Genomic DNA, 25,392 nt, shown 5'->3' with positions numbered 1-25,392 from the left:
AATGAAACAGAACGTGTCTCATGTCTGTGCCAAAGAAGTGTTCCCGATGAAGAGGATAAAAACTGATAGGTTTCTGAAGTCAAGACAACTGCTTCTTACTTAGAAACATATTTTAAGATGCTGTCTTATTGAATCATGTGCCCCCTGTACCCTAAAACTTACAAATTGTCACCAGTTACGCTGCTATTCTAGAATTTCAGATATGTAACTGTAACCTCCAAAGCCATTGTTATAACTGCGTTTTCTTATTGTTTACTTGTCTTATATACCTTAATTTTGGTACGTCACATTATAACACTTACTTCATAAGAACACTAATTGCGCAGTATATAACAGAGTTATCTATCATACTGTGATGCTGCATTGTTCCACTAGAGATTAATAATCTCTAGTAGGTTATGTCACCTCTATGTCACCTTAGATAAAGGAAATATCGTATCCCACTAATGACCTGCCTTTCCAAAATTGTTTAAGTGTTTGCTAATGAGCACGGAAAACATGTTAAAAAGGTAAAGAGTTAAATATAGAGTTAGAAGAGGTTTAAACAGAAAAGGCCTAAATAAATGTGGCTAATCCTAAAGGAAAGATATCCATCCATCTATTTTCTAACCACTTTATCCCACACAGGAATAACTACACTAACTTTTACCAGCCTTTGAAAATGAGGGCACACGTGATCTCGGGGTGAAATATTGCTCTCCTGCTGTGCATCTGTTGAAATAATTTAGATACTTTTTAAGTAAAGACCACAAAGTTCATCAGACAAAGTAAGTAAGATCATTTCTCCAAGTTGGAAAGAGGCTCCAACTAAAAAGGTGCTTAATATTAAGGCTCCTCACTGCTATGCTTTGATCACAAACAGGATTTTCCAACGAGAAAGGTACAGGATGCCATTCAGTGCCCTCTGTCTTTACAGTGTCGATGGAGAAAGCTTGCACACACAGCAATCACACAGGACAGCCATTTGGGTTTTTCAGAGGGTGTTGAAGAGTGAGCACAAATTAAATCACACCTGCATTCTACCTGCCAAACAGAAACCCAGGAAAACAGGACACAGGAAAAGAGAGCATCAAGCCTGTTTGGCCTGCAGATGGATGGTACCTTTGATCTGATCTGGGCCTTATTCATCAATTTTAATTTAATCAGTAAATTACTGATTATTATAGGCATTTGCAAAATGTTGCTTCACTTCAGCAAAAAAAAAAATCATACAGGTGGTCTTGTATGCAAAGGAAAGGTGAAAATTGATGAAAAACAAACGGAAAAAGTTCACCGTCGGCTCTTACCAGCTCTCCAAAATGCTTCATGGCATACTCCAGCACCCCGGCCGCTGCCTCCGGCTGCTGCAGTTTGTTATTGATGCTGCAAAGACACAGAGATCACCAAGGTGGGTGTCAGACACAGCACCACTGCACACACATGAACATGAGCACCCCCCCCAAACAAGAGGAGGCTGTTGTCTGGTCCCATCTAAACCATTCGATAATCAGCGCTCAATTGATCCCAGGATCCTCATCCTGCTGTTTGTTTGGATATTGGCGTCAACAACACGGCTGGTTCGCTGATTTCAACTCCCGCCACTCTTTCTGTAAAGAAATGCCTCCCGTTCTCAATTTTATACGCACTTTCACGTAACAAAGAAGACCAGAATTGAAATACAAAGGTACTGTCTGGAAAGTACAACAATCAAGACCAAGGAGTGTAAAACGGAAGAGCTCTTCAGACGGAAAGACTGCCTCAGAGGACAGAGAGAAGGCCCTTTATATGAAAATCTACCAGTTTTCTTGCGACTAAAATCTGGTCTAAACCAACTGGTCAACTCGCCAGCCAAACACAAATTCCAAAGTTGTTCGCTGATGGTGTCTAGCAAACAGAAACCCACCACCAAGTCATTAAGGGTGAAGAATTCGCAACTGGCAATTCATATATACCTGGTTAAAATGTCCTACCACCCACAAACCTTCATGTTTTCAGGACGTTATGTTTTGTAGTGAATAGCAGGCACTTCACAGAAGGGCTCATCGTTCAGTGAATGAAGTTTTTTGGCTGTGGACAATGTAGACCTCAAGCTAACGATCTCTGGGCATTTTAACAGCGCAGGTCATAGACAGTCCATTGAGCCCCTGCTAATCTGAGAGGCAAATTGTCGCCTCAAATCCAACTTCACAAAGTGAGGTCCAGCTTTAACGAGGTTTGATGTGGGATTTTACTGCTTTCAAAGTTCTTGACTCACGTGCTGGCAGCCTCACAGCAACGTCAATGACCACGTTTCCCACAAAAATGATCTGTACAATTCTGTCTGTGCCCCGTAAATGAAAAATAATGATGATTCTGAGGACATAGTATTACTACCACTACACATCTCTCAGCTTCTTACTTTATAAGAAAGTGCCCAACTTTTATGATAGAACAAAATTGTCCAACAAATTCAATTTAAATTTAAAATTCAATTTAAAATCAAGAGTAAAAAGTGTGCCTCGGAGCGGAAGCCATATCATATTCTGAAAGACAAACCGTCCATCATCTGCTTCCCTGTCAAGGATCTTTGTAAAACAGAGACAGAAACGAACATCTGGAAACGCTCTCCTTGGTTTTGCAGGAGGCCGAGGGCGGGGTCCTCTCGCCAAAGTGGAGCTCCACTAGGCCGCCTGACGGCACTTCCCAGAACAAGGCAGCGGCCAGGCCGCTCCTCCGCTCCTCGCTGGGCTTGATAAACGCGACCCCCCCCCCCGTGCGCAGTGAAATATCACCACTCCGGCCCCCCGCGTGAGACAGCGCTGTCCGCTCTCAAACACCACGCCCTCTTCCATCTGCTAGCGGGCAACACACGCGCGCTCTCCTGGCAGGACTTGAGAAGAGAGATTCGAAGCACCGCTGCGATTTATGGGCCTTCCCATCAAGATGGATCGCTGAGGTGCGCCTTGCTTCTCGCCATTAAAGGGTTTTTTTCCCCAAAGTTCTGGGTCACCGCCCAGCAAATCGCCTCAAACTAGAACATGTCTGGTCCTCTTGATGACTCTGACGAAATGCAGTTAATTCAGTCCAATTTCTGTCAGCCCCCGCCTATCTGTCAAAGCTTTTCTCAGCAGATTTCATTCTGTACTGGATGTGTCCGTTCCCGAGAGGTTAGGATTCACTGTGGAATCACTGCAGTTTTGTACAAAAACCATCAAATGTAGCAACATGAAATCTTTGGGTACATCAACCTGATTCTACATTGCCAGAACCGGTACTTTCCTGCCAGGATGATTCATTTTTGTATAAGAAAACTAGATAATTCAGATGTGTTCAAGCCCAAGCTCCTTTTCCTATTGTTCAAAAATCATTTTAAAAATGAAGCATCTTTATGACAACAAGCCTGGCTGTTTCAAGTCTTTAACACCACACATACGTAGTTTCATTTCCTATGCTCCTACAGAAAGCAGCCGTGACTGGAAACCAAAAACACGAAAGCTGCTGGTATAGACGACACCGGTCAATGCAATGTTACTTAAGCACCATCCGCTTCACTTGAAATAGCTCTGTTTTATCAATGCAGGTGGTGCAGCTCGCATCTCTCAGATCCCAGCAGTTTCTAAGCTACTCTAAAAGAAGATCATCCTACTCTACCACTGCTTAAGACAAATCCTCACCTGTCTCAATGAATTACACAATAAAATCAATAAGAACTACTTATTTGCCCTTTTGTAATATTTACCGGAAAAGATGTGACTTCTGCTTGAACTATATTTGTCAAAGATCTGTGAACTTTATGAGATCCAGCACTGGAAGGCTAAGAGGGAGCCCGGCTTCTAGGAATTGGTTTGGCAGCCTAGGCCAAACTATTCCAGAAAGCAAAACGCCTGTTGGAAAGAAGCAGGTAAAAACAGAGTTCGCATCCTGTGACACATCCTCTTTCATCAAACCTCTGTTTTTTCTGGCCCATGAGCAGTTTTTAAAGTAAGCTTTAAACTTGGACTCACAAAGAACTTGGGACAGGTTCTCTGAAGGTCTGCTTGTTACTGTAAAAATGGTCACCATCACTGTGTCACCAGAACTGCAGGAAACAGTACAGATTAGCAGAGGTAAGTTGAGCTATACCATAAGGGATTGTCTTCAACCAGCTACCACATTGGTTGTACACAGACACTAAGACTTTAGAGTATTAAAATGTGTATTTCTATGACACTGAGAAGAGAATTTTCTAAGGGGGACGTAAAGCTATATTAAGGCTATACAAATTAAATCAATGCAGGCAGCAGAGCTGTCTGTGACTAAGAATGTAAGAATATTTTTAATGTGGCCACCAGAAAATGTTAGGTGCCACATATTGTGCTCACCAGAGAAAATGTTGCGAGAACCACAGGTCCTGAACTTAACTTGTCCTCAACTGTCACTAACGGAGCAAAAACAACTACTGAGAACGAGCTACGTAAAACCACATGCTGCTGTTGGCATTTGATGAACAGACTGAGGAATAAAACCAGAGGGGATTTTGGAAGAGGGCAATTTCCTTCTTTCTTCTGAACCCTGTGACGTCTGAACCCTGTGACTGAATCAAATGAAATTCTGGTTCACATTTTATTCCTGTATACGTATTGAATCACAGTGCTTTTCAAATACAAAATGAGAAGCTGCCCAAACGACAGCTGAACTTGCACAATGTCATTTGGTTTCCCCAACAATATGCCATAATGAGTGTCATTCACCGGGAAGAGGAAAAGAATACCAAATCAAAGTAAATGTGGGCATAAACTGATTTAAATAAATGTTTGCTCATCTTCTTACCCACAATGCCCGTGGCAGATGGCATTGAGCTAAAGAAAACGCTCAGTGGAACGATTTGCCAAGCTCTGCCTTGTATCAACCAGCCCGATCCGATGCACCAGACACACTCAGGTGTTGTGCAGAGGAAGCATGTGCTTTGGAATGTCTTCTGAAAGCAACAAGAGCACCGCGAGAGTCACACCCACAGGAGTTTGCTGCTATGAGCCCATAAGCTCAAGAGCAGTGAGTGCAGCATTCCAAAGATCAACCAGCAGGGGCTTTGAAATTTCTGAGAGACGTGTTCCAATCCTTCCACCTGCATTCTCCTTTCTTAACCCTTCCTGCATCAGACTCAACCAGAGGGCGTAGCGCATTTGCATGTGCTGGAACATAAAGAGACTGCTCAGTAGGATTCTAGAACATTCTCATTGAAAGGGCTAAGCAGAAATGCATCTGATCGGTGGCTCGATGACTTTCTCCATGAACCAAATGTGAACAGAGGGTACTGCTCGTATCTGTGTTTTTAACCCTTACCATCATGTTTTCAAAAGCAAGATCAAAAACTGCTTTGTAACACCATTTATCAGACAACCATTTTCCGCTTCCATAACTGGGGGAAACCATTCTTCACGGAAAAGATCCATTTCCTCCCAGTCACGTATCGGGCTGACAAGAAAATGGTCAGGTAATAGCTGAAGGTTACTCTTTCGTGGTCTCAAAATGGAAGAATGTATACAAGAAATCCTTTATTCCCTGTGCGGTTGGTACACTAAATGCAGCTAAGTGACTGTTTCCTGTATGGCGCTATCGGATTATGAGTAATGGTAGTGTAATATGGGCAGAACGAAATGTGTGTATATGTATTACCGCAAGACTATTGTTTGTTTTTACTGCGTACTTATATTTATGATGAGTGTCGTTTTTTGTAGTTTTGTACAGTGATGACAAAGACTTGTGGTTGGACGGTAAAAATATATCTTATACCCTCAACATCAGAGTGTAGAAGACCTGTAGAAATAGATTTCTGAAGGGCCTGAGCCTCAAGCTAATTAGTCCAATGTCTAAACTGTCCTGAACAGGGTCATCAGCCTCAAGTCAGTACAAGAATGGCAACAAAACTCCATACAGAAACCGGCCAAGCATCTGCTGATGGCATCACTTGGCTGAAAAGGGCCAGATGTTCATTATGGAGCTGACTTCTTCATGATAAGTGACATAATGAAGGCAAAGCAGACCTGGGGGGACTTTTCTGTCGCTTGCGCCTAACATCTGGATTCCAGCTCTCTTGTAAAACATCTCCAGATGACAGGAACCTACTGAATGTGCTGCTATGCACTGACACTACAAAACCTCTTTCAAAGCCGTTTCTCTGAGCCCTTCATAAACACATACCTTGCAAGGATTATCCAAATCTATTACATTAACCCTGTGTTTTTGTCGAGATTATTGTAATCATTACTTGGATTGATGGGTAGATTACATGGGCACTGGGTGTGGAAATAAAGTTGGATCAAATACCCCAAAAAACTCTGTCCTTACTTTTCTTTCATTCAGATGCTCTTTAAATCACTTCACAGGAGCCTGAAACTAAAATGTTACCAGCACAACAGTGAATAACACTCTTTGGAGTTTTGAATTGATTGTGTAAGCAATTTGTGTATGACTTTTGTAACACCTAAGTGATTTAGCTTGTAATCTCTGGACAATTCAATGTGGTGCAGTACTTATAAGTAACTCTGCAGATACTCTTAAATACCATTTACTGTTTGGAACATCTGAACGGCAAGGGACAATGATTCTCTGAGATGGTACAAACCCAGCTGCTGGTTTCCGTGCTGAATTTCATGCTGCTGCCATTGTGGAATCTTAGACTGGGGTGCAACATTTGGAAAAACACAAACCTTTTTAAAAAAAGAGTTTCACTCAATATGTAGATATCACCAAGTACATATACTGGTGTTTTTAAAATATTAAACAACACAAACAACTCTTTTCATGTAGTGTTTCTCATGCAAAAGGAGGCTTCATGTATAAGAGAGGACTCACTTCACCCACCCCTGAAATGCAGCCCTGACCTGTGTGACATGAGCCATGTGCCACAGTGTGCCAGCAGACTCACTGCACACATCAGCTGAAGGCCAAAATGTACAATTCCAGCGTGGGCTGCAGTGGAGGGGGATTGCTTTTTTCCCCCAAAATGAAGCTCAAAACAGATCTTTGTTCTGTTCTGACTGGACAGATAAGTGTAGGGGGCTTTACAAGGGGCTTAATCACATTCCCCAATCCCAGAGGAGAAGGAATCAATGAAAAGGCTGTTGCACTGACTCAGACACAGTACAGGCTTGAAAAATGTCCTCAGACTTTGCGAAAATCCAGTGGATTTATTATTCTTTTCCCCCCACGGCTGTTCCAGTGGACCTGGCCTGTTTGTGGAGTCTCATACGAACGCTGGCCGAGGGCAGAGACAGGGAAGCAGGCCTCCACGCAGGTGCAGCGCCAGGGACAGAGGTAACACGACCACAGAACAACCACCGCCGAGAACTTCCCCCAGGTTTTACATGTCAAAAACCACACGGAGAGCGCTCCCCGCAGCGGAGTGCCCAGGGAAGGGAAGAGCGGAGGCCATTTGGGATGGGGACGGGGGGGGGTACCTGGAGCCGAGACAGAACCGGATGTGCCGGCAGCCCTGTTGTGGGCGTGCCGTCAGAACGCAGCCCACGACTGCCGCGACTTCCCGATAATGACCCACCAGCACATTCCACCTCCAGCCACACCGCCGCTGTCTGGGCCGCCCGGGCCGACACCACCTGGAGGGGAACAGCTGAAGCAAAATAACAAGGTACGCCAGCAGAAGGGTGTCCCGAGGATGCAACACCTCCTATTTATGTCAACGCTCGTCCCGCTAAATATTTCACATAACTTCAACTATCAATTTTGGACCTTTTTAATTGTCGGAGTTTTCTCAAATTGACTTTAATAACAAGCGCCGACAGTGGTGATTTTGCTCGATCGGGAGACTTTAACTGCTGTTAACGACTGCCAAAGTTTACACCAGGGCTGGGCTCAGACCTTCGAGGGTGTTGCGGCATTTTTAAGCTGTTTCAAGCTCACACGTGAAACACAGACTAAGAAACGGAGTGGGGGTGGGGGAGAGAGTCGCAACAAATCATTAATACAAATGACAGGAAGGAATTTTTAACTGACAGGGGGAAAGAAAAAAAAACACAAGTTAATTTTTCCACACCCCGGGAGATCAAGGGATATTTTATATTTTTTCAGCCATTCCCTGTTCAAATCATATCCATCTCTCATTTAATTAGTCTTTTACACAAGCTAGGTTCACTGTGAAACCCAAGCTACCTTACCCACACGGTTTCTGAGCAAAAGTAATATTATTTTACAGCGTAAAAATGCACTTGTGCAGTTAATTGTTTCCATGAAGCAGCACTTCAGAATTATTTCTGAACCCACAGCCACCACCAGTCAGGGGGAGTTAGATGTTTCATACTGAGCGGAAGACAGTGGGAGAATATCGAGTTGCATCTGAAAAGGATCGCAAGTTCCAGGCCTAGGGTAAGAGGCCACATTTAACTTGATGAAGGCCACTCATTCATGAGGCGTCTCATTTCTCTGAAGCCTGCATTCCAGAAATCAGACAACAGACACATCACTCTTCTGTTCCCCAGCTTACCAAAACAAAGAAGAAAATTAACACTTACATTACAAAATTTTGTCTCAGTTTTATTTAAATCATGACTCTGATTAAGGTATTTTTCTTTCCTTACCGAGACACCCACAGGCACAGTGATTGTAAAAATCCCAGAAAGATTAGAATAGTGTTGACTTTGTGTTCATGGTAACATATGCAATATCAAAACCAAAACACACGATAGAGAAATACTTGTGGAGTAAAATGCATTTGTATTCAAAGGAAAGGTGTTTCATTTACAGCAGTTTATGCTTACCAAAAGCTATAAAACAGTTCCACCAGGACTGAAATGCCCATGGTCATTAAGTAGAAGCATGGATGAGTCTGGTCTTCAGTGAAAAGTACAAGAAAACAATCATTTTAGTTTTAATTTAAGTGAGACATTTTTCGTAAAATTCTAGTAAAATCTTCAAGAGCATGGAACAAATGTGGAACAAGTTGCAGAAGGAATCTATGTTGGTTTATCTGAGGTTGCGTTTTCCAATTTGTTTGCAACCACATGATTTAACATTCGAGCTCATTGTTACTTTCTAACACTCTTACTAAGCAATTTTGTGCTCCTCACTCACAGTCATTTGTCGGGCCAGAGTTACTTTTAGCAATTTATGAAGATTTTAAACAGAAGCAAAATTTCTTGGTGTTTAACTTCGTTTTGCAAATTACTTCCTTAAGAAAACTTACAAATGAATAGAGGCCATTTGGCTTCTGGCCTGTTTGAGAGCTAGTAGCTTATTTTTCCAAAGATCTCATCCAGCCCTTTCTTGAAGGAAGCAGAAGCATCAGCTTTAACAACATGGCTGGGTTCCTTGGTCCATACTGCCATAGCCCTTGGTATGAAGAAGTGCCCCTTGTTCTCAATTTTAAATCATAACTTCAACATAGTATCACTTGTGCCACCACTTGTGCCATTGTATCACTGCTTCATATTTTGCTGTTCATCTGGAAGACATCTGCTGGGCTGGCTGTGTGTCTTTAAGGATTTTGAATACGTCAATCAAGTTTCCTTGTTGTCTTCTCTGTTCAAGACTAAAAAGCTTTAGTACCTACAGTTTGTCAACACAGGACATTCTCCTAAGCCCCAGAATGTAATCTCTATTTTATCAGTCTATTAAAATAATCTGCTTTGAATTCTTTTTCATAGTCAACTTTTTGGTAACACTCTTCTTAGTTCCCTGCCTTCCCTTAAAGAAGCAAAATTTAAAAAGCAGTGGACTTCATTCTTTTTACTCACAATATCTCTGACTGACCGCTGTTGCTTTTCCAGTTTGGCTACTGAATAATTTAAAATATAACATCTTTGAAATCGTGTTCTTGAATGCCCTGAAACATGTGCTATAGAGAACGTTTTGTTGAAGTTTGGCTTTTACAGACTTGTGTGTGATCTCCTTGTTCCTGTATGATCATTACACTGAGTTTAAATCCCTTCAACACACATCAAGGAAATTCTAGGGCTATGTGCATTTGGTCACATCTTGGCTGCAAACCTCCTCCTAAGGCACATGTTGGAGAGCCTGACTCGCCCAGCCTACTGTCCAGACTCCCCCCACTCCCCCCACCCCCCCTTAGAGAGCAGGGCGGGTGATGTCATCGAAACAGTGAAACGTGCACTGCGAGACAGCTTACATAGGCAGAGTGCAAAAAAAACAAAAGTTAAAAAAAAAGATGCTGATTAAAGCAACCCTTGAACTCTTCAGTTTCTAGACCCCACTGATTATGTGATTAACCTATCTGTGGAATTCCGACTTGTCAGGGTCACGCGAAAATGAGCCAGGCGGACAGGAAAACTGAAATCTTGTGTAACTCTGAAGCAGCCGCCAGCTGACCTCTTGATGGATCAAGACCATGAAGGAAAAGGCTGTTCTTCAAGTGGAAATGAACACCCACTGACTGACACCTACTGCATTTTAATTTACTCTACCAATCAAAAACATTCAAGAATTAAAGTACATGAGATGCAACCCACCACTAAAACACTCCAATTAGCTGTGGTTTTCTGAATCTCTAACACATGTTAAGGTGTCCAGGTGTCTTATATGAAACAACAGCATTTTCAAACAGAGGTTCTATGATTGTGAATGTCTATATCTGAGAACAGAGAAAAAAACAGTAAAGTCCAATTCTAGGTCCCGCACGATGTCATTCCAGCTTAGCTCTTAATGACCTAAATCAGCTCATTGTTTGCTTAATTAAACAACTGGACCAACTGAACAGCTCCCAGCTCTTCAGGTGGTGCTGCTTTAAGGAGACTTGAAGAAATAGCAGACACACTGGCCCATTAAACCTAGTGTTGTGCCAACCCTTAGTTAACACATAGTCAACCAAATACCAAATATTTAAAAGTTGTTACAGACTTTCTCTAAGGTAAAAATGATTTGGTCCTTTTTGAAACCAAGCTGAGAATCCTGGCACATCTGCTCTCTTTCTAGAGATATGGATTGATAAATTATCCCTCCAAATATTTTCTTCGCAGAAATTGTTTCCATGGAGAGAGGGCTCCACAATTAACTCGGATCAGTAACAGGCTGTCGAAGAGGACAAGCCTCTGTTCTCTGTGGTTTTCTGGCACAGAAATGTGGGCTTGTAAGGATCAGAAACCACCAGCGCATTTGGAAGGAGTTACAACAACACCGGAGATGGAGGCTGAGAGACCAGGAGAGCCACACTGAGAGACGACACCGAGCCCATCTGGAGAGTGGAACAAAGCCGTCCTGTTCACACGCAAAACGTCCACAAACAAAGTGCACGTAAGAACTTGCATTTAACATGCTTTCAAGAAATGCAAGTATAAGTGTATATACTTATATCTTATCTGTCCAATGAAATTCCACTGAAAAATGCATGAGCGGTATTGCTGCCTTGCAGCACTGAGGTCCTGGGTTAAATTCCTGGGGTGCTACCTTTGTTGAGTTTGTATGTTCACCTAGGTTTCCTCTGGGTACCCCAATTTCTTCCCACAGTCTGAAGACATGCTGGTGGGCTAATTGGCTCTTGGAAAATTGGCCCTGGTGTGAGAATGAATGTGTCTGTGTGTTTGCCCTGTGATGGACTAGCGTCCTGTCCAGGGCGTATCCTGCCATCAGCCTGTTGCTTGCTGGGATAGGCTCCAGCTCCCCAGTGAATCTGCATCTGTAAAGCTATTAAGCTTTTAGAAAATGGATGGATGAAAAATGTAGATATTGGGACAAAAAATATACATACCCTCACCTGTTACCAAACAAATGCAGCAAACACCATCAAAACATTATTTTCTAGATTAACCCTGTTCAACATGTTGTCTGGTGCTAATGTGCAAGGCTGTTATATACTGGGCGTCACGATTGTGCCAATGCCTGAAGGAAACAATGGACATTTCACTGTGTTGAGGGGATGCGGAATTTAACTTTCCTCTCCGTTTATGAGAGGAACCATGTGTTCCCAGCTCCATTACATGAAGTGTGTAGAAACTGAATCTGAACTGAATCTGTTTTTCCACGTTTCCCTCCAGGTCTGGTGATGGACACGGTTGGGAAGAGCTGAATGGCACAACAGCTTCCCAAAAGAGCCTTGATGTATCTGCCAAGGGAACAGCACAACACGAGCACCTCTGAAACCCGTCCGCTGACAGCGCACAAGCCGAGCCAGAGGAAGATGGCTCTAAAGAAGATGTGTCCATGGCTGCCATCCAGCTCTTAGGGGCTCTGTATCCTTTCCAGTTGGACATCCTGTACAATACCTTCTGGGTGATTCCGAGAAAAAGCCTCTCGACATTCTCGCAAAGCAGGAAATTACTCACGATTTCTGCATCACTGCATTCAGCAGGCTACAACACTAGAGCAGACTGCGAAGCAAATCAGGAATGTCAAGCGAAGTAATTCCTTTGCAAAAAAACATATGCATTGCACTTCCCAATTCTGGTGGGCCCAGTAGATTAAACTACCTGACTGCTACCTCCACCCGCAGTCTGAAGTTATGAGGGCAGGGTAGCAGCACACTTAACTAATTATCTGTACCAGTAAGCCAGCTGTTTTGGAGAATGTAAAGGTCCTCTGTTTCAAACTCCAACCTTTCAGACTAATGAGGGTCAATTACTTTATAACCAAAGGTGAGACTCTACTACAATATGAAGCACTTTCAGAGCATTGAGAAAACAGTGCAAGAAATCTACCTCTCTCACATAAATTTATTGCAAGAATGGTCCATTAGCAAAAGACAAATGGGGTCAGGGAGAGTAACTGGTTGAAAGCAAGGCTTCCTTAAAATAATAAGAGTGAGAGTTTGAGGAGGGAAGTCAATGTTATTTTAAAAGAAAATACTTCATTCTTTCTCATCTGAATTCTATTTAAGATGACAGAGCCGGTTTAAATTCGCCTCATCATTCATTTCGAAACCAGCGAGCAATCTTTGGTTTGTGTTTCATACTTCAAGGATTTATTCTACAAGCTATATTTAGTTAACTGAAACTGAAACGGGTAGATCTGAAGCCATGCTTCAGAATATTCCTGTAGCTGGCACTACACGTAGACCCACGCTTGAAAGACATCAGAAATCAACTCTTTTTTTCGACAATGGCCAGCTCTCTCAGTCCACAGCTCCAGGGTTGTTGGATCACATCTGGCTGTGTGTACAGAGTCTGCATGCTCTACTCTAGTGTTCACATGGTATCCTGGTTTCCTCCTGCAGTGCAACAACATGCTGTCCAGGTTAACTGGTCTCTCGTTAGCCCTTGTACATGTGCACGTGTGCCCTGCACTGGGCAAAGACTTCTCAAACTGCACTGCTGACTGGTTTAAACAAACAGCAGGATTGCCAACTCTTAGAAATTCCTCATACTTCAACAGATAGCAAGATTTAATCGCTGATTGCCTAATACCTTCATGATCTTAAACCACACAAGCAATCAGCTGTCTCCCATCAATTACAACCATTAAATAAGCAGATTTAAGTGAGAGACAGCTCAAAAACAAGATGGGCATAACAATGAAATCAAAATAAGGAAGCTCTATATCTTCACGCAGTTGACACAGAATTAAGACAAAGTGTCAGGTCAGTGAGACGTCTGGAGGCCAGCCCAGAAGAAATTAAGAAGCTGATTAGAAGATGAAACTCTCTCTCGTTTATGGCGCAGCTCACTGCAGCCCTTCAGATTCTAATGACAAATCTTTGCTGCCTTAGCAACCCCAAAGGAGAACTGGATTTTCACTCTGATAAAGATGTTGCATTCCCCCCCGCCCCCCACCAAGTTAATGCCTTTACCATCCTAAATGAGTGAAAAGCAATATAAGCTTGTCTACTCCTTGTTATTGTCAAAGTCTTTCTGATATACTCGTGGCTGAATGGAAAAGAGACAATCGTTTTTTTAAGTGATTCGGGGTCCTTTGTAATGGCTGGCGTTTCTTCGGCCTTTCCCAGCAACGAAACAGTGTCGAGATGCAGCCTCTGACTCTCTGCATTATCGAGAGGTAATTTCGCCTGTCAGGCGCTCTTGATTCAGGACTGCTGCTCGCATGCGGATAGATGCTGCACGCCCTGCCCCCCTGTCCTTGGTGTAGGCTACTTGACCTTCAGGTTACCCCAATATTCCACACTTTTCTGAACGCCGCTTGCTCAAAAGGCCTCCTCTTGTGAGTCTATCGCACTGAAAGGGCTTCAGTTTTAAAGTTCTTTACAACAAGATGGCATGGGGGACAAAATGAGCTTGGTGGTTTTAAAACCGGGTATATTAATTCAGCCTTCTCAGCTCTAAAAGACATCTCACGAGCAGCTAGGCAAGGGAGAGCTTTGTTTTAAAACCGGACGAAAACCCAATAGTTTGCTAAGTAGTTCAACAAACCGAATTCCAGATATATAGTCGGAGTGACACACACACATAAAAAAGCAACTCCACTGTGCCCAAATGAAGAGCCGAAGGGTTTCAAGGTGTCAAAGAGTCCTCCCTGAATCTGTATATTCGGTTCTCAACTCAAATCTCTTAACCTGAAGGAAAGAATGTGCCCCCCCAAGCAACAGTAGTGGAAGGAGTGTCTTCTGAGGCTTTCAAAGCTACTGCTGCAATCATTCAAGGAATCTGAGGGAAATCATCCCGTAATGTGATCAGCACCACTGCAGACAGAGGTAGGCTCTCTTCCTTCCAGCAGTGGCAGACTGTTACTCAAACCATTTTGTATTGCAAATGTTACACTCCAAAGGTCAGAGCTCCAACACTCACCAAGCTGGTTGTGGCAAAAATCACCAGCTGGGAGTGAAAGGAGCGGACACACTGTACACAAAGAAGCTGTAACTCTAATTAGACAAGCACACCTGGGAGAAATACACAGACTAGTTTCAATTTTGACCTAAAGAAACCATGTGTGACACACTGCAAAAAATACAACACTACCCAATCAGGATTTCTATTTTGTATACATTACTACTGTATGTAAAGGAACAAGTAATAGGTTTATTCCATGCTGAAAAAAAGAAGAAAGAGAACACAACGTTTCGGCCGTGGAGCCTTCTCCAGGTGTGATTTCTCTTTCTTCTTTTTTTCAGCATGGAATAAACCTATTACTTGTTCCTCTGCAGCCTACGCATGCTGACGCAGCTACCCACCTGAACTACTACTGTATGTGTACATGTACAGCACAGATTTGCTGAATTAAATAAATGTTTGCTGGAATTTATTTCCTTATGGATGAAAACATGACAAAAAAAATGAAAGGATATCTTGCCGGATTTGCAAAAAAAGAATCTTTCTTTGTTTAGTCATTTGGGAAAAGACAGTGGACTAGCCCTTGTTAGAAGGATGCCAGTATTCTCTCTTGACCACAAACAATAAACCGTATACCTCACTGTTAAAACTACGGCAATATGGCCACTGTTGTTTTCCTGGCAAGCAGGAGGTGAAGAACTCATTCCTTTTATGTTTGCAAACATCTCTTTACGTCACAGAAGCCTTGTGTGTCCTGCCAACGCACTGGCGACCTTTTCACCTCAGGAGGTCAGAAGGTCAAAGGTTCTGACCCTGAATGGATGAAGTCCACCAGCATAGCTGCTGAAATCGGGGACTGGTACATCACAGAAATGATCAAATCACCCCACGGGAGCTCATTTGGGGCCATTAGCCTTGGCTCAAACACTGAAACCATAAATGCTCTATGTAAAACCTTGATTTCCAAACGTATGGCTTGCATTTACATTACAAACAGCCACAAGACATCCTACACTGGGGAACAGGGACCTGAACTGCATATACTGTATTGTACTTCAAAGTCGATTACTTTATAGATTCTTTCTGGCTTGGAATATAATAAAAAAGATTATATGATTTATGAGAGGGGCTAGCCCTCCTTTACTACAGATAGCTATTCTCCCCAGTCACATGGAGATCCCAGCCTCTCCTTCCTCAACCACAAACCACAGAGGGATCGGTTTGCTTTGTCTCCGTCTCTGCGCGTCAGCCGACTAAACTTCGCTTTTGGCGGAAGCCTGATGCAAAAGCAACATCCAGAGGTTCCTTCCTTACACTAACCATATCGCCACCAAAATTCCAGAACGGTTCGCCAAACAAAATGAAAAGAATTTTAACAATCGCCAAAAAATGCACAAAAGAACAAAATACAAAGCAGAGTATAAAGCATGGATCACTTCTGGATCCGTGTGCATTTCCTCTGTATCCTCATCATTATATAAGTATGTACTTTTTTTTCCAGACCTGAGAGTTGACTGGCATTTCTTTTATTGCTTTTGATCCCTTGGCTGGAGAATAAAAGACAAAAGAAACGCCTTGGGATTCATTCACGATAATATGCGTAGGGTCTGAAAGTTTTTGCATTGTGGTCTGTCCTGAAAAGCACTTCTCTGTTCTCCACAGGAAATTCAGAAAAGTGAGAGCACATCTGTTGGGCACATCTCCTCTCCGCACAGACCAAAGATGACTGTAACTAGCAGATTCCACGGAAAAAAACAAAATGGCTCAAACCGGATACACAGGGTACACCCCTTTCCGGCTGCTGTTTCTGGGATTGTCCACAGCCTGGGCCTGGCCTGCCTCCACTGCGGTGTAATTGACAACACCTGTATGTCAGGACTTGGCGGTTGTGACCCCCTGTCATTCTTTGGCGCACAAGAAACAAGGTCTCTTCTATTTAAGCTTTTTAAGTCTCTATGGATGTTCGAGTGCTTAGTCCTTATCATTTAATTCAGTCTACCTGACAGAAGCCTTTGGCCTGTCTGTGATGATGAGGAGAAGACAGCTTTCTTTTCGTACCCCAGAAACAATCTAATACAGACAATACTTAGGCTTTGCTCTGAAGCCTTACGAGATATAGGCCTGGATTACAACAAATGTGTTGGCTTGCCTGCAAACCGAAAATGACAAACATGGGCCCTAGTTGTGGCTTTTTGTTTAACCGAGCCTGGGATAGACAAGCTGTGTTCATACAAGGGTTTTCAGTGTTACAGCCAATTCTGTCACTGTGGGCTTGTTTTCCAGAGCTTAATATCTGCTTGCTAAAACACATCCTTATGATCTTAAATTAAAATTCACATTTACATTGAACAATGCTTACATGACAGAAGGTTCCTCATGCCTGCCAGGAAAAGTCAAGTTCAGACTCACATCTCACCCCTTCACACAAATGGGATGAGTTAAGGAGTCATTAAAAACCAATTCACAAAAGTATTCACAGTACCTGGTCATTTCCTGCTGGCAAATATACTCAAACAGCCTGGTTAGTTTTTGCACTGCAGTAAACTCTCCCTGATTGCTGGACCTTGCCAGCTTTTCTGCATGCTTTTGCATCCTGTTTGTGAAGTGAACAGAAAGACAGACAGACTGCATCTTCTTCCTGTCCACTGCTGGATCGCTTGTCTTTCATCAGGCCAAGAGACCACACACTGCAGGTTCCAGGAGGGACTGAAAGTCTAGATGCTCCCCAGAGCCTGCCTGACATGTGGTCAGAACCTGACCAGCCCAAACAAACTGCGCTTGCCCCAAAACAAAAGCACGAACTAGCCCAAAGCAGATTCGAAGTACTGTTTCTGTGAGTTACAATATGGGCACCTTCATCAATTCAATATTGAAACGATAAACCAGAATATAAAACTGGAATGTGTAACTTGGGTCAGTTACTCAGTGCCCAGTTTTAGATGACCATTCTGTTACCCACTGCCACAGTGAAGGAATCCAAACATCCTGATTGCAATGTTTTGCCTTGTTTTGTTGTTTAAAGTTATCTTCAAGTTAAGTATGCTTGTATAAAACTTAAACATTGAGATTAACGTTAAACAGTTTAACCTGCAATAAGAAAAACACTTTTTAAAGCTGAAGGCAATATAAGGAGCTATCTATCAAAGTATTCACATTGGTGGGTTGATGATGAACGAGAAATTCAGATATGGCTTTTCAACAACGATGCGAAACACTGCAGGGTTTTCTACCTAAACAAGGAACAAAGACAGCAGTGCTAGGGTAAACAGCAAGCCTGCCAAGTAAAACTAACACAAAAAGTCATTTTTCCTGTGCTTTTCAAGAGACTATCAACGTCAATGTACATTTTGACGCCCACAAGTCATTCATACATTTTTCAAGTAGAATTGCAATGTTAATAAAGATTACATAATCACAACCTTTGGTTAAAATCTTGGAATTCTTGGCTCTTTGTTTTTTTTTTCCTAATTGAAGCCATGAGCATTTTGACTAAGGATGACAGCTTGGCTCCCCCACTGTTGAACATTTAGATTTCAAACGGTTGACCGAAGGTTTACAGAAGACATCTGGGGCGTTCACTCCACCCAGGGTTATGTCCCATGAGGCTGAGGAATTTGAGGCCATGCAGAGCTCCAAAACAAACAGCGTCCTCTTGTTGCTCTATCCCTCGCAACAGCCTTTTGATCTTTTTCCTCACCTTGGTCCTGCTTGGGGTCAGATCGGACGCAAAAAAGATCAAGTGCCAATTTCATGGTCCTTGCATGTGGATAAAAAAACTACAAGCTGCAGCTGAACTACAGAACTGCTTTGCACACTCTTTGCAAAAGGAACTCGATTCGAAGCTTTCCCTGTTTTACTTCCCATTAGCATGAGTCAGCTCTCAGTGCTCAGCAGGACTACAGTTATCATTCTTAAACTCAGCAGAAGGAGATAATTACAATATAAAATATAAAATCCAAATAATTTAATTACTGTTCTGTATCTTCTCTTCATCAACATGCAGAACAGCTGATTGTGTCACTCATATATTAAACATATATTAAATGCAAAAATGCCATTATTCTACTCCTAAAGGTCAAATTCCAGTGTGATTCACTTCAGTCCTGACAGGAGTGATGGCTCCACTTCATCTTCAGTGATTATGATACTACAGCAGCTCTTCGTTGTTTCTGGAAAACTACCCAAGGAAGAATCCTGTCTCCATGACTAATGATGCAGCAGTACTGCTATTCGGTTACAGACACCTGCCAACCCAGATGTCTCCCTGAGGTCTAACACCTCAAACCCATGCAAGAAAAAAAGTCCTTTACAGGGTTACTTGGAAGTCACTATGGTGCAACTGTTTTTTTTCCCCACAAACACAACCACTAGAAACAAGTCATCAAGCTGACAGCCATCAAGGAACAGGGCTTTTCTATCAACTATTGCAATTCAATTGTCCCCCATCATTATGAGAGAGATCACTTTATTGGTCTTATTTCTTGTGTTAGGAATGTGTCTATTCGCATACCCCAACTTGCTTTCCATGAGACACACAGACAGGGAGAGAAGCTTGGGGTCAGAGCGCAGGGTCAACCAGTTATTTGGCATCCCTGGAGCAGTTGGGGTTAAGGGCCTTGCTCAGGGGCCCACCGGAGTAGGATTCCTATGCCGGCCGCGGGATACGAACCGGCAACCTTCCAGCCACAGAGCCACCGCACCGCGGTGCGCATCATCTGGGGATGATGAAGCTCAAACTCAAAAGAAAGGCCATTTACCCCACTTAATGATCACAGGGCATCAGTTTCCACAATGTGGTTGGATAACGTGTTCCAGGCTCCCACATTGTTTGTCTAAAGAAGTGCTTTCTGCTTTCAGCCTTTAATGCATGCCCTCTCAATTTCCATCCGCATCCTTCCCTGAGCTCTACTTTGATTCTCAGTTCCGTTCAAGAAGAAGTCTACTGAAATGACTGTCAACATCTGTTATGATCTGAGAGTAGTCGTAAGTCCTCTTGTTTACTTCTAGGACTGAGACTAAAGAGATTTGGCTCCTTCAGCCTGTCTGCGTAGGACATTCATTTAAGCCCACCATTGAGACTGTATGGCAGGGAACAGCTAAACTCCAGACATAGCTCCCTTTATGGTGTAAGATATGTTTGACAGTGTGCTGCTTTAGACAGAGGCACCACTGGGAAACTACTTTAACAATGTTTTCTTACATGAGCTTGGGAGAGAGACTGACTCACACCAATGACTCAGAGGAGAAAGGATAAGATATTGCCCTCAGCTGTGTTAAGGTAGGGATCACTTTCTAAAACACAGGAAGTCAACTGCTCATACTGTGCTAGTCCATATGTTTCGTAAATCTCTTTGCTGCAAGTCCTCCGTCTCTAAGACAATGGAAATATCTGGTACTTGAAACAGAAATGGCCTAATAAGAAACATTCCCAACAGGTGAAAGCACATTGTCGAGTGTTTCTTAGAACAGCTGAACTGTAACAATCAAAAAAAGTGTTCCCTGGGGTACTGCGGAAGACAGGTTGACCACACTAAAGCAAAGTATTTGAATGCATAAAATATCTGTTTAATTTGCTCAAAACACAGCCGCTCATGAAAAAATATTGCTCGTATGTGAAAAGTTAATTTTAATCTATTCTTCAATCTACAAAGTTCTGAGAAAGGGGCAGGCTTTCTTATTTCCATCTGTTAGAACATGCCCCATTTTAGGCGACAAGGTATGAAATCAGAAATGAACACATTCAGAGGACGGTTGTCAGCAGGTACTCTTATGTTCCTATGAACTTCCACCCATTTTCTAATCCTCTTTATGCAGCAGTACATAGTCATGGGGGAAAAGCTACAATAGCAGTGCTCAATCTGGGATTGAGACCCACAAACTTAATGTCATGTGGACAGTGGTGTCTGCTCACTGCTTTTAATCATTTTTAAATAAAACTTGTCTGTGTACGACACTGTTCTTGTCCATTTTTTTTGGCTGCCAAATACAAGGAGGTCCCGTCTTCCTGTTTCACACCTGAAGAGGGCTCTGCAGTCGAGACGTGCTTCTCCCTTCTGTTTTCAGCCTGGAATTAACCTGTACGTATCCCCATTTCAGACACGCGCGCGGCTCATGTCTTTAGTGGACATGACCCGACCCGCTTTCCCACACCTGCACATTACATCACTAAGCCAGGACACCAGCCCCCGTGCTCCAGCACTCATACCTGTGAAAAGGTTACACATATTCGGAAAAGAACCTCAGGCAACTTTCCACTGTTGGTCTTTAAATCACTGACAGGGAAAGAGCCGTCTCCCCCCGATTTACACTGGGCACGAGAAAAAGTCATCTTCCGTGCTTAAAAAGGTTTAATTCGATGAAGGAGTTTTGCATCAAACAATCTAGCAACATCTGCCAATATCCGATGATTAGAGGAGAGGAACTTGTTTGATGCGGAGGAGATTTATTACTATGTATTAGTCATGGAGATGGCTACCCACATTTCTGTTTTGAAAATCAAGCTTATTTTCTGATGACAGGTCATTTGTGACCAGAAAACAGTCTTTCCTTTCAACTGCACACAGGAAGTTGCAGGATTAGAATGCAAACAATATATTTCTGGTAATGTCCATTAAAAAGCCATTAGAAATCCAAAGCAAACTTTAAAGAGCTTATTAACAACACTATGGGGTTTGCAAAGAATTTAATGAAAGTACCAAATGTTCAATTTAAGACATTTAAACTAAAAGTAAAATTCAGTATTGTTCCATACTACAGCCACTAATTATATACTAATAGCCACTTTTACACACTTGCTTAAGAGTTGTTTATTCCAGATCACCCTACGACAGATATATTCTCTATAAAGCATGCCACAAACCAACAAGAATGATGTCGGCCTCCTTCCATGAGGTAACACGCTATGCTTACATTCTGGTTCAGCGTACCCAGAGATGTGTGGTCCAGTGACATTGTCATCTAAGTGAAATAAACCAATGATGTCTTTGTAGCCCTGCTCTATAGATGTGTTTATCTCCATGGGTATATGAGCAGAGCTTGTGGTTTGGATACTGGCCACAAAAGAGTCTTTTTCCCTTATTTCAGTGATGAACTGTTGACAAAAGACTCGGAAACAATCTTAGGTATTAAAACAATCATTGATTTTCATCGTGGAAGGATCTTGTGAACTCACGTAACATTCCTGCTGGATTACTGAAAGTCACTCTATGTCCCTCATTGTGTCTTTACATAACACCTTGTTTACAGAACAACAGCAGCTCATGGAAAATGCAATTAAAACATCAAATTAATGACATGTGTCGCTCGGCCTAAGAAAACCTGGGCAACTGTATCAATATCCAATGAAAGCGCACGGTTTCTCTGAATGTTTTCTGACGTACTTTTGTTTTGGAGACGTAAACGGATCACTCTTGCAATTAAAGGACAGATGATTAAGTACCAGACGGTACACAATGAGCAAAAAGCGAAAACACATGGCAGTGCGATGAGGGGATGTGCTGAACACAGACCATACGCTTTGACAAAAAACCCATTGTGTAACAGGAATTTAACGCAAATCCCATGACAGGGAAAAGAAAATGTCCTTCCAGAAAAGCAAACCTAAGGAAACTGATGCACTTAAAGCCATTCCAAATGGAATATTTTTATCCTTGCATCATCGCCATTTGGATTTTTCAGAAGTAGGGAAAAAGTTTTAAAAACGCAATTTTGAGCTTCCAAGTACTATTAAACCCCACCTTTATTTTATCAGGGGTCAAGGCTGATGGGGAACAGATACTTGAAGTCTGTCCACATTCAGCCCGAACATCAACAGACCACGGTGAAAGCAAATTATATCAAATTGAACAGGGACTTCTGCCAACCAGCCAGCGCTGGCAGCTCATTTACCTCCTGGAAGACAGCCTGTGTGCTGCACTGAACCTGGTGCCATCTGTCTGAAGAGCTGAGAACAGGTTTCAAGGGACAGAGTGGTGATCTGAGGCTGGGAGCTCAAAGACTGCAATCCAGCTGCTTGTCCCCGGCAGTTTCATCTGTGTCCCCAAGATCTCCTGACCTCTGAACAAGGGTTTAATTGGTCCAATTAACCCTTTATCGGATCAGATAAACCTTACATACCCCATAAGGTTTTGAGCTGCAGTCAATTTGTTTAAAGAGACAAGAAAAGTAAGATGGAGTAAACAGCCAGAGCTGAATTGCCCCTGTGGTACTCCAGCCACCCCTGTTGTGGATCTCAGCGATGCAGTACTGAGACTGTGAGCTTCCAGAACTGTTCTGTCCACAACTGGACCACTCCGCTACAGGGCACAGGAAACACGCTACAAAACACTAATAATCATGCCTAGTCTGTTAGAAACACATTTAACATTTAAGTGTCTTAATATCCAACTGAAAAGATACACATTTTTAAGTCTCAAGCCAAACTGATCACGTCCATTAAAGTTTTGTAGGTTTCCCATTGAAATTATTTTACTGAATTTCTTCTTATTTATATTTTACAGAGTACAACAGAAATCTTATTTCGTATCTCATTTACCATATTTCTTGGCTGACTGCAAAGAATTCACACCTTTGAAATTTTTCTATGACATCTGAAAAGTTTGAAGTCTATAAACAAATGTCGATAATAAAGCACACCTATGTTGCAATAACATCTTCGATTGGTCCCCTAAGTAGGTTGCCCTGTATAACCAATCTCTTACAAGCTATTACTAGTAACCAAAAACATTAGGAGACAGCATGTGGGTCTTTTCACCGTTCCCTTATAGAGGGTTGAGGCTGATTATTTCTAGAATGGTGAGAAAATAAATCACTGTGTCTACTTGACAAATTAAAATGATGGGTTCAAAGACAAAATGGGAGTCTTCCAACTCCTCTGGCTGGTGAAAGACATGACCTGTGACACCAGTCTGACCTTTCACCCTGGGAAGGCTATAGACTCAAGTACAAGCTTTGGCACCAAGTGAAATACACTCCTGCCTCCTGTCCTGGAATTAAATTACCTCAGCACTGACATCCTAGGAATTCTCTACCGGGAGGGCTGGAAAGTGACCCTATCCCATGCAAACAACAACCTGACACTGAAAATTCCTCAAGAAAAGAACACAAGAACTAATGTGCGATCTTTTTTTCTACAGTCCAGAAGTAGTAGATTTAAAAAATAACATGAAATAAGAAACGACTAAATATAAAGTAAACATAGTACTATAGCATTTTATTTACTGTACACTGAATTTAATGTCATGTAATATCCCCAATAACGACGATGCACTTTTGCACTGTTCTGGCTCCTGTAGCACTGCACACTTTATTAAGTGCTGTGCTTCCCTAAGTGAACTATGTCACTGTGGAAATCTGACAGTCTGTTAGCAAAATGCCAAGCTCTGTGTTCTGACCAATGCACTTCTTCTCCGCGTGTAAATTGACCACCTGATCGACTTTGTGTTGAGCGGGCAGCCAGCCCGGAGTTTGCCCCTAGTGGAATATAAAGATCTGAGTGTCCAGCCGCTGACCGCATTGAGACACGCGTGAAGGAAGAACGTCAGACGTCTGCACAGCATGCACAATGACGATGGGGTCACGTTTAATGAGGAATGACACAACAGGAAGCACATTCCTTCAGACTTGCAAGATGCTTCACGCGCTCAGCCTTTATGTCTGAGCATTTAAAGACACCTTGGGGAACAGCCCACACAGTACTGCCTCTGTGCAAAAAAAACTGAATTAGCTGCTATGCCAAAGGCTGCATTCAGTTTCATGCCACAGGCACCAACACGATTCTGCTATATTATTATTATTTTATCTGTCTGACACCTTCTTGTAAAGTGACTAAGACTGGCACTAAAGTGACTATTTGTACTTCACTGAACTTTTCCGAAGTGATCCGAGTCAAGTGTCTTGCTCCGGAGTACAAGGGTAGTACTGCACCTTGGATTTGAACCCACAACATTCCTGGCAGTCAGAGCCCTAACTAGTATTGACACTGCTGTCCTCTGAAACCTGCTTGATCGCACCAGCCAGCCCAGCCTGGGCTCATGACACTATCACTGTACCTGTGCTGAACCCACAGCTTCCTTGCTTCTGCTTTACCCAATACAGGGGTACAGGGCGGCCATAGCCTATCACCCATCGCAGGGCGTTACACAAACACACAGACAGACACAAACACACTCACAGCTGGACCGATTTCCCCAGAAGCCAATTAACGCGAGAGGAAACTGGAGCATCCAGAGGAAATAGCACCCCAGGAATTGAACCCAGGGCTCCGGCACTGTGAGGCAGCAATGCTAACCACTGTGCCGGCATGCTCTGTGGAAAAGGGTAACACTAGTCCTCACACGAAACTAGAAAAGCATGCTTCTACCATGTCCTCAAATACGGTGGGAAGTGGCTAATGTTTTTAAAAGAGTTTAACGGTATAAAGCCCATGTTTTTCTACTAAAAAGCGCCCTAGAGTTAGGATGGCTGGCACAAAGCCAGCGAAACAAAGTTTTCTTGTTTCTTTCATTTCAAATAGGAGGTAAGCATGTCATATATTTGGCCAGATGAGTGGGTATTGGCAGTCGGAAACATATGGAACATAATAAGACTCAGTTAAAGACAAAATACCTTATAAGGTTTAAATAACTTTAGCATCTCAGATTTTTACAATCAAGAAAAACCATCAAGAAGGTGTTTCAGCTAAAAAAATAGCTGGGTGCCAAATGCACGCACACACACTCTCTTTTTATTTTCAGGCTGAGGTGTGACCTCAAGGGGTCTTTCAGCCCACTGG

At 42.6% G+C, this 25,392-nt stretch overlaps 1 protein-coding gene across 2 annotated transcripts in view; it reads right to left on the bottom strand.

Annotated features, from left to right (window-relative positions):
* mtor (mechanistic target of rapamycin kinase) overlaps positions 1-25,392 on the bottom strand; it is a 102,138-nt gene that overhangs the window by 31,458 nt on the left and 45,288 nt on the right. For both annotated transcript variants that reach the window (XM_088938053.1, XM_088938052.1), the window contains one exon: positions 1,287-1,362. In XM_088938053.1, coding sequence (XP_088794179.1) covers positions 1,287-1,362 — 76 coding nt within the window. The remainder of the gene's footprint in view (positions 1-1,286; positions 1,363-25,392) is intronic.

Source organism: Atractosteus spatula, chromosome 20 (genome assembly GCF_055471065.1).
Source record: "Atractosteus spatula isolate fAtrSpa1 chromosome 20, fAtrSpa1.hap1, whole genome shotgun sequence".
Classification (NCBI taxonomy): Eukaryota; Metazoa; Chordata; class Actinopteri; order Semionotiformes; family Lepisosteidae; genus Atractosteus; species Atractosteus spatula.
The sequence above is the reverse complement of the archived record's forward strand: the minus strand, read 5'-3'. Positions and strand labels throughout refer to the sequence as shown.